At 37.6% G+C, this 14,021-nt stretch overlaps 1 protein-coding gene across 2 annotated transcripts in view; it reads left to right on the plus strand.

The window, feature by feature from the left end:
- Positions 1-14,021, plus strand: part of LOC128699024 (gamma-glutamyl hydrolase) — a 137,282-nt gene that overhangs the window by 27,799 nt on the left and 95,462 nt on the right. Inside the window, exon 3 of one of the 2 annotated variants that reach the window (XM_070090250.1) lies at positions 4,131-4,181. The exons of the other annotated variant lie outside the window; for it this stretch is intronic. Within the exon in view, the coding sequence (XP_069946351.1) occupies positions 4,131-4,181 (51 nt within the window). The remainder of the gene's footprint in view (positions 1-4,130; positions 4,182-14,021) is intronic. 2 annotated transcript variants of the gene reach the window in all.

Below are 14,021 nucleotides of genomic sequence, written 5' to 3' on the forward strand. Positions count from 1 at the left end.
GACCCACACCAGTCCACTAACACCCAGGATGTGACCCACACCAGTCCACTAACACCCAGGATGTGACCTACACCAGTCCACTAACACCCAGGATGCGACCCACACCAGTCCACTAACACCCAGGATGTGACCCACACTAGTCTACTAACACCTAGGATGTGACCCACACCAGTAAACTAACACCCAGGATGTGACCCACCCCAGTCCCTAACACCCACGATGTGACGCACACCAGTCCACTAACACTCAGGATGTGACCCACACCAGTCCACTAACACTCAGGATGTGACCTGCACCAGTCCACTAACACCCAGGATGTGATCCACACTAGTCCACTAACACCCAAGATGTGACCCACACCAGTCCACTAACACCCAGGATGTTACCCACACCAGTCCACTAACACCCAAGATGTGACCCACACCAGTCCACTAACACCCAGGATGTGATCCACACCAGTCCACTAACACTCAGGATGTGACCTGCACCAGTCCACTAACACCCAGGATGTGACCCACACTAGTCCACTAACACCCAGGATGTGACCCACACCAGTCCACTAACACCTAGGATGTGACCCACACCAGTAAACTAACACCCAGGATGTGACCCACCCCAGTCACTAACACCCACGATGTGACGCACAACAGTCCACTAACACCCAGGATGTGACCCACACCAGTCCACTTATACTCAGGATGTGATCTGCACCAGTCCACTAACACCCAGGATGTGACCCACACCAGTCCACTAACACCCAAGATGTGACCTACACCAGTCCACTAACTCCCAGGATGCGACCCACATCAGTCCACTAACACCCAGGATGCGACCCACACCAGTCTACTAACACCCAGGATGTGACCCACACCAGTCCACTAACACCCAGGATGTGACCCACACCAGTCCACTAACACCCAGGATGTGACCTACACCAGTCCACTAACACCCAGGATGCGACCCACACCAGTCCACTAACACCCAGGATGTGACCCACACCAGTCTACTAACACCTAGGATGTGACCCACACCAGTAAACTAACACCCATGATGTGACCCACACCAGTCCACTAACACTCAGGATGTGACCTGCACCAGTCCACTAACACCCAGGATGTGACCCACACCAGTCCACTAACACTCAGGATGTGACCTGCACCAGTCCACTAACACTCAGGATGTGACCTGCACCAGTCCACTAACACCCAGGATGTGACCCACACCAGTCCACTAACACTCAGGATGTGGCCCACACCAGTCCACTAACACCCAGGATGTGACCTACACCAGTCCACTAACACCCAGGATGCGACCCACACCAGTCCACTAACACTCAGGATGTGACCCACACCAGTGTACTAACACCCAGGATGTGACCCACACCAGTCCACCAACATCCAGGTACCCATTTCACTGATGGGTGAACATAGACAGCAGGTTTAAAGAAACATGCTCAATTTTTCTACCTTCGCTGGGTATCGAACCCAGACCCTCGCCGTGTGAAGCGAGAAGTTTAGCCACCAGGCTGCCAGAGTATTCAGTATTGTTGTTATTATTATTATTATTATAATTATTATTATTATTATTATTATTATTATTATTATTATTATTATTATTATATTATTATTATTATTATTTGGTTCATTTACATGAATTTATAAATACAGTGGTCCCTCGTTGTTCGTAATTAATCCGTTCCTGGAGCCGTTACTATAAACGATATTTACGATTTACGAATTAATTTTCCCCATAAGAAATAATGTAAATACTATTAATCCGTACCTGACACCCAGAAGTATTAAAACAAAAAATTTTTTAACATGAAATATGCATGTAGTACATAAACAATACAATGGGAAATGATGAATGAAACATTAACAGCATAACACTTACCTTTATTGGAGATTCTTCTTAGTGTATTGGAGACTGGAGGAGGAGAGAGAGTGGATTGTTTATAGTTTGGAAGGGGAATCCCCTTCCATCAACACCTCAGGTACCATTTGCTTTTCTGGGCTTGCTTCTTTTCTCTGTTTCTTAATGCCACTAGGACCACCTTGAGAGTCACTGGAGTCCTGTCTCACAAAATAACTGTGGAGAGAGCTCTGTTTCTGGCATCTCTTTAGCACTTCCCTAAAATGGCCCAAGACTTTGTCACTGTACATGTTGCCAACCTGGCTTGCAACAACCTTGTTAGGGTGATGTTTCTCCATAAAGCTTTCCATCTTACCCCACATAGTAAAAATCTCTTTAATTTCTGAAGAAGGCACCTTCTTCCATCTCTCTTCCTCCTCCTCTGAAGCAAGATTCTGAGCTGCGATGTGTTGCTCTTCCTGCTGAAGCTCTTGTAGCTCCTCAGTGGTGAGCTCTTCATTGTGGTCTTCCACCAATTCTTCCACATCCTCCAAACTCACATCCAACCCCATGGAACTCCCCAGTGCCACAATTGATTTTACAACAGACATAGGCTCATTAGGGTCAGTCCCAAATTCTTCAAAATCCCTCTTGTCGACACAATCTGGCCACAATTTTCTCCAGGCAGAGTTCAAAGTCCTGGTAGTCACTCCCTCCCAAGCCATACCTATAAGGGTTATGCAGTGGAGGATGCTGAAGTGTTCTCTCCAAAATTCCCTTAGGGTCAAGTGAGTGTCTCTGGTCACAGTCAAGCACCTGTGAAACATTGCTTTTGTGTAGAGTTTTTTAAAGTTTGCAATAACCTGCTGGTCCATGGGTTGGAGGAGAGGAGTGGTATTCGGGGGCAAGAACTTTACTGTGATGAGCCCAAACTCCTCGAAAATTAGGTCATCCAAGTTTGGAGGATGAGCAGGTGCATTGTCCATTACTAGCAGGCACTTGAGATCCAATTTCTTTTCCAGGAGATACTCCTTCACACTAGGGCCAAACACTTCATTGAACCACTCGACGAAAATTTCCCTCGTGACCCATGCCTTACTATTAGATTTCCAAAACACGCACAATTTACTCTTCATAACATTGTTTTTCCTGAACACTCTGGGATTTTCAGAATGGTACAGTAGTAATGGCTTCACTTTGAAATCCCCACTAGCATTAGCACAGAACATTAGCGTCAGCCTGTCTTTCATAGGCTTGTGTCCTGGTATTGCCTTTTCCTCTTGTGTAATGAAGGTCCTCTTTGGCATTTTCTTCCAAAAGAGGCCTGTTTCGTCACAATTGAGCACTTGTTAAGGTTTCAGTCCTTCAGCCTCTATGTACTCCTGGAATTCATGCACATATTTTTCAGCCGCCTTGTGGTCCGAACTGGCAGCCTCACCATGCCTTACCACACTGTGTATGCCAGTACGGTTCTTAAATCTCTCAAACCAGCCTTTGCTGGCCTTAAATTCACTCACTTCACCACTATTTGCAGGCAATTTCTTTACCAAATCATCATGCAACTGCTTAGCCTTTTCACAAATAAACGAAGTCATAAGAGTATCTCCTGCTAATTGTTTCTCATTTATCCACACCAATAATAACTTCTCAACCTCTTCCAGAACTGGTGATCTCATTTTTGTCAGCATAGTTACTCCCTTTGCAACATCAGCATCCTTTATTTCATTTTTCTTGGCCACTATGGAACATAAGGTTGTGTAGGGTTTCTTATACATCCTGGACAGTTCGGCCACACTTGTACCACTTTCATATTGTTCAATGATGGTTTTCTTAAATTCAATCGTATTTCTCACCTTTACCACAGGCTTGGCACTAGGAGCTTTCTTTGGAGCCATGGTAGCTTATTTAGTACTTGCAAGCACTAAAATAAATGGAATATTATGAAATATTTCGCTGGAGCACGTGAGGGGACCTTCGCTCACTGGTAAACAATGCCAGACTGGCTGCCACCCTGGCTCACGCCGTGGGTACGCGTCCCGGACGAACTACGACTTGCGAGTCAACCTATGAAAAGCGAGTCCATGTTTATACGAAAATACCTCTATGATTGGCGAATTTTACGATTGCCGGGAACTACGAAAAGCGAGGGACCACTGTATATAATTTAAATAATGAATAACAACAATTATTCAAAACTTGAGTTTATGGCAAAATTAAAACCAAGAATTTGTGTTGCATAATGTGATGTTATAACTACATGAAGTTATTTTTTATTCCAGTACTTACCAAGACAACGATTATTATGAGAACCTCGCGGGTTCCCTCAATGGGTAAGTTATTATGAGAATCTTGCGGGTTCCCTCAACGGGTGAGTTCACATTACCATACCTACCATTCACCATTATATATATATGTATACATATATATATATATATATATATATATATATATATATATATATATATATATATATATATATATATATATATATATATATATATATATATATATATTATATATATATATATAATATATGTATATATATATATATATATGTATATATATATATATATATATATATATACAGTGGACCCCCGGTTAACGATTTTAATCCGTGCAAGAGGGCTCATCGTTATGCGAAATAATCGTTATGCGAATTAATTTTCCCCATAAGAAATAATGGAAATAAAATTAATCCGTGCAAGACGCCCAAAAGTATGAAAAAAAATTTTTTTTACCACATGAAATGTTAATTTTAATACACACAAACTGAAAAAGGCATGCACAATTACATGACACTTACTTTTATTGAAGATCTGGTGATGATTGATGGGATGGGAGGAGGGGAGAGCATTATCTTCTTACTGTTTAGAAGGGGAATCCCCTTCCATTAGGACTTGAGGTAGCAAGTCCTTTTCTGGGGTTACTTCCCTTCTTCTTTTAATGCCACTAGGACCAGCTTCAGAGTCACTGGACCTCTGTCGCACAACAAATCTGTCCATAGAGCTCTGTACCTCCCGTTTCTTCAAGACTTTCCTAAAATGGGCCATAACATTGTCATTGAAATAGTCACAAGCACGGCTTGCAACAGCTGTGTCAGGGTGATTTTCATCTATAAATGTTTGCAGTTCAAACCACTGTGCACACATTTCCTTAATCTTTGAAGTAGGCACAATGGATTCCACAACTGGCATAGGCTTCTCAGGGTTAGCCCCAAACCCTTCAAAATCTTTCTTAATTTCCATACTAATTCTCACCCTTTTTACCACAGGGTTGGCACTAGAAGCTTTCTTGGGGCCCATGGTCACTTATTTTCCAGAAACACCACCGAAAACACTGTAATAATACGAAATATTCCGAGTGTATGCTTGGATGTTACCGCGGAGGCTGGCTGGTAAACAATGGGACGGCCGGCACATGTGAGGGCACATTGGACGCGTCTCGGACGAAAATCGGTATGCGGGTTTTTAATCGGTATGCGGGGCAAAAATTTTGCGATAAAAGTAATCGTTATGCGGAAAAATCGCTATGCGATGCCATCGTTATGCGGGGGTCCACTGTATATATATATGTCGTGCCGAATATGTAAAACTGGTCAGTTAGCAAGAACTCATTTAAAATTAAGTCCTTTCAAAAAATTTCTCTTATACGTTTAAAGATATATTTTTTTCATTAATATTAATGTAAAAAAAATTAATTTTGCACCAAAAGAATCTTAGAAAACTTACCTAACCTTATTATAACAAGCGGAATTTATTTTAGCCTAATCCTACTAAATATACAGTGGACCCCCGCATAACGATGGCATCACATAGCGATTTTTCCGCATACCGATTACTTTTATCGCAAAATTTTTGCCGCGCATACCGATTAAAAACCCGCTTACCGATTTTCGTCCGAGACGCGTCCAATGTGCCCTCACATGTGCCGGCCGTCCCATTGTTTACCAGCCAGCCTCCGCGGTAACATCCAAGCATACACTCGGAATATTTCGTATTATTACAGTGTTTTCGGTGCTGTTTCTGGAAAATAAGTGACCATGGGCCCCAAGAAAGCTTCTAGTGCCAACCCTGTGGTAAAAAGGGTGAGAATTAGTATGGAAATTAAGAAAGATTTTGAAGGGTTTGGGGCTAACCCTGAGAAGCCTATGCCAGTTGTGGAATCCATTGTGCCTACTTCAAAGATTAAGGAAATGTGTGCACAGTGGGTTGAACTGCAAACCTTTATAGATGAAAATCACCCTGACACAGCTGTTGCAAGCCGTGCTGGTGACTATTTCAATGACAATGTTATGGCCCATTTTAGGAAAGTCTTGAAGGAACGGGAGGTACAGAGCTCTATGGACAGATTTGTTGTGCGACAGAGGTCCAGTGACTCTCAAGCTGGTCCTAGTGGCATTAAAAGAAGAAGGGAAGTAACCCCAGAAAAGGACTTGCTACCTCAAGTCCTAATGAAAGGGGATTCCCCTTCTAAACAGTAAGAAGATAATGCTCTCCCCTCCTCCCATCCCATCAATCATCACCAGATCTTCAATAAAAGTAAGTGTCATTTAATTGTGCATGCCTTTTTCAGTTTGTGTGTATTAAAATTAACATTTCATGTGGTAAAAAAAAATTTTTTTCATACTTTTGGGCGTCTTGCACGGATTAATTTTATTTCCATTATTTCTTATGGGGAAAATTCATTCGCATAACGATTATTTCGCATAACGATGAGCCCTCTTGCACGGATTAAAATCGTTAACCGGGGGTCCACTGTATTTTAAATACGTTTACAGTAATTTAATACTAAACAAACACAATGAAATATATTTTTTTCGTTAGGTCTAGAACGATTTTTGCGAAATTATTGCATACACAAATATTCGCTTGTCTTATATGGCAAGATGAGCATTGCTATTTAAGCCAAGATCGCAAGTTATGCCTATTCGGCACGACATATATATATACATATATATATATATATATATACATATATATATATACATATATATATATATATATATACATATATATATATACATATATATATATATATATACATATATATATACATATATATATACATATATATATATATACATATATATATATACATATATATCTATATATATATCTATATATATATATTATATATATGTATGTATATATATATATATATATATATATATATATATATATATATATATTTATATATATATTTATATATTATCGTAACCACGAACGTGTGGTATTCAGTAATAACAATACTGTGCTAGCCAAGGATTCGAACCCATGTTGAACTGTCCTGCCATAATTGGGCGTTCCTGTGGGTTAAGGTGTCATGTGGCTCTCGCACACAATGGAGGGCCAGTACAACATGGGTTTGAATCCTTGGCTAGCACAGTGTTGTTATATATATATATATATATATATATATATATATATATATATATATATATATATATATATATATATATATATATATATATATATATATATATATATATACAGTGGACCCCCGGTTAACGAACTTTTTTCATTCCAGTAGTATGTTCAGGTGCCAGTACTGACCGAATTTTTTCCCATAAGGAATATTGTGAAGTAGATTAGTCCATTTCAGACCCCCAAACATACACGTACAAACGCACTTACATAAATACACTTACATAATTGGTCGCATTTGGAGGTGATCGTTAAGCGGGGGTCCACTGTATATATATATATATATATATATGCAAAACAACCACTCTGAAAGAATAGAGAAATTCCAAGCGCTTTCGTGGCTACTCACATTATCAGGGAACTATGAAAGTAAAGCATCCTAGGAACCTATATAAGGGGTCTGGCCTGCACCTCACTATCAGATCCCACAACGGTTAAACACGTGACGCGCGCCGACCCAACTTGGATAGGTCCTTTGCACAACTCACCCACAAACTATTCTACCCAAGAAAATTTAAAAATTATTATTTGTCCAGTGTATTATTAAATTCTTCCCAAATTCTATTAATTATAAATGGATCTAATTTATATAAACCAAAGGAAATATTCATATTATTGTCAAAACTGCTTTTTATGAAACAAGATTCAATTATATTCCTGTCGACCATGGACTTGCTTGATACTACTTTCTCAACTTTTTGAAAATCAATTGGATGGTTAAAATCTCTTACATGAATAAATAGAGCATTGGAATCTTGTCCAGTTCTAATGCTATATTTATGTTGTTTTAATCTTAGTTCGAGATTTTTACCAGTTTGACCGAAATAAACTTTATCGCAAATTTTACAAGGAATCTTATAGACACATCCATCAGCATTTTGGGGGGAATTCTTTATCAAAAGTTTTTTTACTGTATCAAGATTTTTGAATACAATTTTAATATTAAAAGTCTTAAGAAGAGAAGGCATATCAACCAAGTTTTCATGGTAAGGGAGAACCAACATATTTTTAGTTGAATAAGGCTGGTTGTCCCTTTTTGGATTGTAAAAAGTGTTTCTAGCAACTTTAAAAGATTTATCAATTACATTTCTTGGGTATTTTAAATCACTACCTATTTCATAAATTTTGGATATTTCCTCCTCTATGAACTCAGGACTACAAATTCGTAAAGCTCTCAAAAACATTGATGAGAAAACAGACAGTTTGACTCTATCTTGATGCGAGGAATAATAGTGGACATAGGAACAGTTATTTGTAGGTTTTCTGTAAATTTTAAATTTGAATTCATTATTACCCTTAATAATTAAAACATCTAGAAAAGGCAATGAGTTATTTTCTTCAAACTCAACAGTAAAGTTTATAGAATGGACTAAGCTATTTAATTTTCCAAGGAAATGGTGTATATCTACATTTTTGGGCATAAGACACAAAATATCATCAACATATCTGAACCATTTAGCTCTATTAGGGAGGATTGTGTTAAGCAACCTTGTTTCAAAAAATTCCATGTATAGGTTACTAAGAACAGCTGAAAGAGGATTTCCCATTGCCATACCAAACTTCTGAGTGTAAAACTTATCATTAAATACAAATTTTGCATCAACAATGCAAAGTTTAATAAGTTTAATGATAGTAGGAACTGGCAATGGTAAATCATAGTTATCGAGTTCTTCAGATAAGAAACTTAATAAATCATCAACAGGAACTTTCGTAAACAAGGAAGTAACATCAAAACTAACCATGTTAAAATCATTTAAGTCAGTCAAGGAGCTTAATTTATCAACCAAGTCTATGTTGTTTTTAACATTAAAGTTAGAAATTTTGCCAACAATAGGGCTCAAAATATCAACAAGCCATTTGGATAATTTATATGAAACTGACCCTATGGAGCTAATAATTGGTCTGACTGGATTCCCTGGTTTGTGTGTTTTTATTAGTCCATACATGTAAGGTAAAGATGGATTAGTGGAAGTAAATTGTTTGACTTATTCATCTTTGCCTTTCAGTAGAAGTTTTATTGTTTTATTGAAATTGCTGTTAACGGTTTCTAGGGGATTTTTCCTAAGTTTAGAATAGGTTTCAGTATCATCTAAGAGATTATTCATTTTTTCTTGGTAATCATTTTCTTTCATAATTACTATTGCATTTATTTTGTCTGCTTTAGTAAGGCGTAAATTTTTATTGTTGACTGAGAGTCGAAGATCAAAATGAATTTTTTATGAGAGAGCCAATTTATTTTGTCTGCTTTAGTAAGGCGTAAATTTTTATTGTTATTAAGTGATTCATAAGACTTAAAGAATCTTTGAGGGCAATTGGGAATGTTTGGTTTTAACATAGAGCTATATACCATTCCTTTACTAATATGAATTTCATCAGAGGATAAATCAGAAAATTTTTCAAAGTTACAAAAGGCTTTTGCAATTTCAACCTATTCTAAACTTAGGAAAAATCCCCTAGAAACCGTTAACAGCAATTTCAATAAAACAATAAAACTTCTACCGAAAGGCAAAGATGAATTAGTCAAACAATTTACTTCCACTAATCCATCTTTACCATACATGTATGGACTAATAAAAACGCACAAACCAGGGAATCCAGTCAGACCAATTATTAGCTCCATAGGGTCAGTTTCATATAAATTATCCAAATGGCTTGTTGATATTTTGAGCCCTATTGTTGGCAAAATTTCTAACTTTAATGTTAAAAACAACATAGACTTGGTTGATAAATTAAGCTCCTTGACTGACTTAAATGATTTTAACATGGTTAGTTTTGATGTTACTTCCTTGTTTACGAAAGTTCCTGTTGATGATTTATTAAGTTTCTTATCTGAAGAACTCGTTAACTATGATTTACCATTGCCAGTTCCTACTATCATTAAACTTATTAAACTTTGCATTGTTGATGCAAAATTTGTATTTAATGGTAAGTTTTACACTCAGAAGTTTGGTATGGCAATGGGAAATCCTCTTTCAGCTGTTCTTAGTAACCTATACATGGAATTTTTTGAAACAAGGTTGCTTAACACAATCCTCCCTAATAGAGCTAAATGGTTCAGATATGTTGATGATATTTTGTGTCTTATGCCCAAAAATGTAGATATACACCATTTCCTTGGAAAATTAAATAGCTTAGCCCATTCTATAAACTTTACTGTTGAGTTTGAAGAAAATAACTCATTGCCTTTTCTAGATGTTTTAATTATTAAGGATAATAATGAATTCAAATTTAAAATTTACAGAAAACCTACAAATAACTGTTCCTATGTCCACTATTATTCCTCGCATCAAGATAGAGTCAAACTGTCTGTTTTCTCATCAATGTTTTTGAGAGCTTTACGAATTTGTAGTCCTGAGTTCATAGATGAGGAAATATCCAAAATTTATGAAATAGGTAATGATTTAAAATACCCAAGAAATGTAATTGATAAATTTTTTAAAGTTGCTAGAAACACTTTTTACAATCCAAAAAGGGACAACCAGCCTTATTCAACTAAAAATATGTTGGTTCCCCCTTACCATGAAAACTTGGTTGATATGCCTTCTCTTCTTAAGACTTTTAATATTAAAGTTGTATTCAAAAATCTTGATACAGTAAAAAAAACTTTTGATAAAGAATTCCCCCCAAAATGCTGATGGATATGTCTATAAGATTCCTTGTAAAATTTGCGATAAAGTTTATTTCGGTCAAACTGGTAAAAATCTCGAACTAAGATTAAAACAACATAAATATAGCATTAGAACTGGACAAGATTCCAATGCTCTATTTATTCATGTAAGAGATTTTAACAATCCAATTGATTTTCAAAAAGTTGAGAAAGTAGTATCAAGCAAGTCCATGGTCGACAGGAATATAATTGAATCTTGTTTCATAAAAAGCAGTTTTGACAATAATATGAATATTTTCTTTGGTTTATATAAATTAGATCCATTTATAATTAATAGAATTTGGGAAGAATTTAATAATACACTGGACAAATAATAATTTTTAAATTTTCTTGGGTAGAATAGTTTGTGGGTGAGTTGTGCAAAGGACCTATCCAAGTTGGGTCGGCGCGCGTCACGTGTTTAACCGTTGTGGGATCTGATAGTGAGGTGCAGGCCAGACCCCTTATATAGCTTCCTTGGATGCTTTACTTTCATAGTTCCTTGATAATGTGAGTAGCCACGAAAGCGCTTGGAATTTCTCTATTCTTTCAGAGTAGTTGTTTTTGAAATCACCTGTTTACTGTGATCTTATTGCATATATATATATATATATATATATATATATATATATATATATATATATATATATATATATATATATATATATATATATATATCAAGTCGGCCGTCTCCCACCGAGGCAGGGTGACCCAAAAAGAAATAAAATCCCCCCAAAAATTACTTTTATCATCATTCAACACTTTCACCTCACTCACACATAATCACTGTTTTTGCAGAGGTGCTCAGAACACAACAGCTTAGAAGTATATACGTATAAAGATACACAACATATCCCTATAAACTGCCAATATCCCGAACCCCTCCTTCAGAGTGCAGGCATTGTACTTCCCATTCCCAGGACTCAAGTCCGGCTAGATAAAAATATCCGGTTTCCCTGAATCCCTTCACTAAATATTACCCTTTTCACACTCCAACAGATCGTTAGGTCCCAAATACCATTCGTCTCCATTCACTCCTATCAAACACGCTCACGCATGCTTACTGGAAGTCCAAGCCCCTCGCCACGAAACCTCCCTTACCCATTCTTTCCAACCTTTTCGAGGACGACCCTTACCCCGCCTTCCTTCCCCTACAGATTTATATGCTCTCCATGTCATTCTGCTTTGATCCATTCTCTCTAAATGACCAAACCACCTCAACAACCCCTCTTCAGCCCCCTGACTAATGCTTTTATTAACTCCACACCTTCTCCTAATTTCCGCACTACCAATTTTCTGCATAATATTCACACATTGCCCTTAGACAGGACATCTCCACTGCCTCCAACCGCCTCCTCGCTGCTGCATTTACCACCCAAGCTTCACACCCATATAAGAGTGCTGGTACTACTATACTTTCATACATTCCCTTCTTTGCCTCCATAGATAACGTTTCTTGTCTCCACATATACCTCAATGCGCCACTCACCTTTTTTTTCCCTCATCAATTCTATGATTAACCTCATCCTTCACAAATTCATCCTCCGACACATCAACTCCCAAGTATCTGAAAACATTCACTTCTTCCATACTCCTCCTCCCCAATTTGATATCCAATTTTTTCTTTATCTAAATCATTTGATACCCTCATCACCTTACTCTTTTCTATGTTCACTTTCAACTTTCTACCTTCACACACTCTACCAAACTCATCCACTAACCTTTGCAATTTTTCTTTAGAATCTCCCATAAGCACAGTATCATCAGCAAAAAGTAACTGTGTCAATTCCCATTTTGTATTTGATTCCCCATAATTTAATCCCACCCCTCTCCCGAACACCCTAGCATTTACTTCTTTTATAACCCTATCTATAAATATATAAAACAACCATGGTGACATTACACATCCCTGTCTAAGACCTACTTTTACCGGGAAGTAGTCTCCCTCTCTTCTTCACACCCTAACCTGAGCCTCGCTATCCTTATAAAAACTCTTTACAGCATTTAATAACTTACCACCTATTCCATATACTTGCAACATCTGCTACATTGCTTCCCTATCCACTCTATCATATACCTTTTCTAAATCCATCTAAATCCATAAATGCAATAAAAACTTCCCTACCTTTATCTAAATACTGTTCACATATGTGCTTCAATGTAAACACTTGATCTACACATCCCCTACCCACTCTAAAACCTCCTTGCTCATCCACAATCCTACATTCTGTCTTACCTCTAATTCTTTCAATTATAACCCTACCGTACACTTTTCCTGGTATACTCAGTAAACTTATTCCCCTATAATTTTTACAATATCTTTTGTCCCCCTTCCCTTTATATAAAAGGGGTCTATACATGCTCTCTGCCAATCCCTAGGTACCTTCCCCTCTTTCATATATTTATTAAACAAAAATACCAACCACTCCAGCACTATATCCTCCCCTGCTTTTAACATTTCTGTCATGATCCCGTCAGTTCCAGCTGCTTTACCCCTTTTCATTCTACGTAATGCCTCAAACACCTCCTCCACACTCACATCCTGTTCTTCTTAACTCCTAAAAGATGATATACCTCCCTGGCCAGTGCATGAAATTACCGCCTCCCATTCTTCCTCAACATTTAAAAGTTCCTCAAAATATTCTCACCATCTACCCAATACCTCCATCTCCCCATCTACTAACTCCCCTACTCTGTTTTTAACTGACAAATCCATACTTTCCCTAGGCTTTCTTAACTTGTTTAACTCACTCCAAATTTTTTTCTTATTTTCATTAAAATTTCTTGACAGTGCCTCTCCCACTCTATCATCTGCTCTCCTTTTTCACTCTCTCACCACTCTCTTCACCTTTCTTTTACTCTCCATATACTCTACTTATAACACTTCTGCTTTGTAAAAACCTCTCATAAGCTAACTTTTTCTCTTTTATCACACCCTTTACTTCATCATCCCACCAATTACTCCTCTTTCCTCCTGCCCCCACCCTCCTATAACCACAAACTTCTGCCCCACATTCTAATAATGCATTTTTAAAACTATTCCAACCCTCTTCAAACCCCCCTCCCCACTACTCATACTTGCACCAGTCCACCTTTCTGCC

Source organism: Cherax quadricarinatus, chromosome 31, assembly GCF_038502225.1.
Source record: "Cherax quadricarinatus isolate ZL_2023a chromosome 31, ASM3850222v1, whole genome shotgun sequence".
Taxonomy (NCBI): Eukaryota; Metazoa; Arthropoda; class Malacostraca; order Decapoda; family Parastacidae; genus Cherax; species Cherax quadricarinatus.